At 42.2% G+C, this 1,527-nt stretch overlaps 1 protein-coding gene across 1 annotated transcript in view; it reads left to right on the forward strand.

The window, feature by feature from the left end:
- LOC104548760 (inactive serine protease PAMR1-like) overlaps positions 1-1,527 on the forward strand; it is a gene marked incomplete at its 5' end in the record, with an annotated part of 10,716 nt that overhangs the window by 4,657 nt on the left and 4,532 nt on the right. Inside the window, one exon of the mRNA XM_010194865.1 lies at positions 65-131. Coding sequence (XP_010193167.1) covers positions 65-131 — 67 coding nt within the window. The remainder of the gene's footprint in view (positions 1-64; positions 132-1,527) is intronic.

The following is a 1,527-nucleotide window of genomic DNA, read 5'->3' on the forward strand; positions in this document are numbered from 1 at the left end:
ATGTGTATGAAACACTTGAGTTACGAATGTGGAAAAGTACTGTGCAACATTATATTTTTTTTAGCCTGCAGAGAGCCAAAGATCTCTGACCTGGTGAGACAGAAAGTGCTTCCAATGCAGGTTCAGTCAAGGTGAGAATGCAATATCTCAACTATAGTTTCAAGAAAAATGTGATTGCTTTTCACCTCCTCTCCTCTTCACCCTGTGTGTTTAGCCTGCCTGAGCAGCCATTCCTGCAACTCCACCGATAGCCGAGCAATGAGAGCTGCTGGGAGTGGAGGTCTGATTCAGCACGGGTTTGCAAGCTGCCTGGAGCCAGCCAGGAATAAATGCACAGTTAGAGATGTGCAAAGTACTGGACAATGCTGGGATGAGGCTTGCACGCCTGTGACAGGCTATGAGAACAGTCTGAGAACATTTCCTTGGGGCTAATGATGTCTTAAAATATGAATATGTGCTGTCTTAGTGAAGAAATGAGTGGGGAGAGCACAAGGCTATATAGCAATGTCATCTGCTCCCATTAAGTTTCACCATCCAAAGCAATATAGCACAATTGATGTGAAGTTGGGTTTGGGGTGGACATCAGGGAGAGGAGGGAGTAGAGTAAGAGGGGGGGAAGGAATGAAAGATCACACTGTCTGGGCTTACCTTTCTGCTGATTTCTTAAAATAAAACCAGTATGAATTATTTATGCTGCAATGTTCAGGTTTGTTTTTGTCCAAGTAGTAATTTCTCATTTCAGGTTTGGGTTTTTTTTTCAGTAAATGTTTTATTTATTTTTAGATGCAGTGCAAGAACTGCCCTCATCTTTGGTCTTAAGAACAGCCATACCAAGTCAGAGTAAAGGTCCTGCTCAAGCCGTATCCTGTCTCTGGCAATGGCTGGTAGCAGGTGTCTAGAGAAGACTTTAAGAACAAAGATAGCACATACTTCCCAAATGCTCTCCCACTCTCCAGCTCTGTGATCTGTGATTGTAGAGATGGCCCAGAGGAGCCATCAGGAAGCTTTAATAGCCATCAGGGGATTTTTCTTGCTTAAATGTATCAATTCACTTTTGAACAAAGGTTCTTTTAATGCTAAATGTTTCAGATATTAACATCAGCTGTATGAGACTGCATCCCTGCCCCCACCTCCATAGCATCATGAGGGCATCTCAAGTTTGTGAGCTGTTTTTTATCCCTTGAAGCAGGATCTCCATTTTGTAGATTAACAGTGAGGCAAAGTGTGGACTATGCAATACTGCAAGGTCACATGTGAGTAGGGAATGGGACTCTGGCAGTCTAAGCATGACCACAGCAGCTATCATCCTTCTTCCAAAACACAAAAACTTGCCATTGCTCTTGTTCTTAATAACTTTACTTTCCTTGAGTGCTGTTATGTATTGCCTCACAGATTCTATAAAATATGATGGAGGCAGTCTGTGTCTCTCTGTGATAAAAAATGCAATTACCACCCAAAAAAAAAATTCTTATGGCTTTTCTGGATGCAGGCAGTACCAGAAATCTCAAGAGAAATTAATTTCCTGCT

This window comes from Mesitornis unicolor, unplaced genomic scaffold (genome assembly GCF_000695765.1).
Source record: "Mesitornis unicolor isolate BGI_N332 unplaced genomic scaffold, ASM69576v1 scaffold25581, whole genome shotgun sequence".
NCBI lineage: Eukaryota > Metazoa > Chordata > Aves > Mesitornithiformes > Mesitornithidae > Mesitornis > Mesitornis unicolor.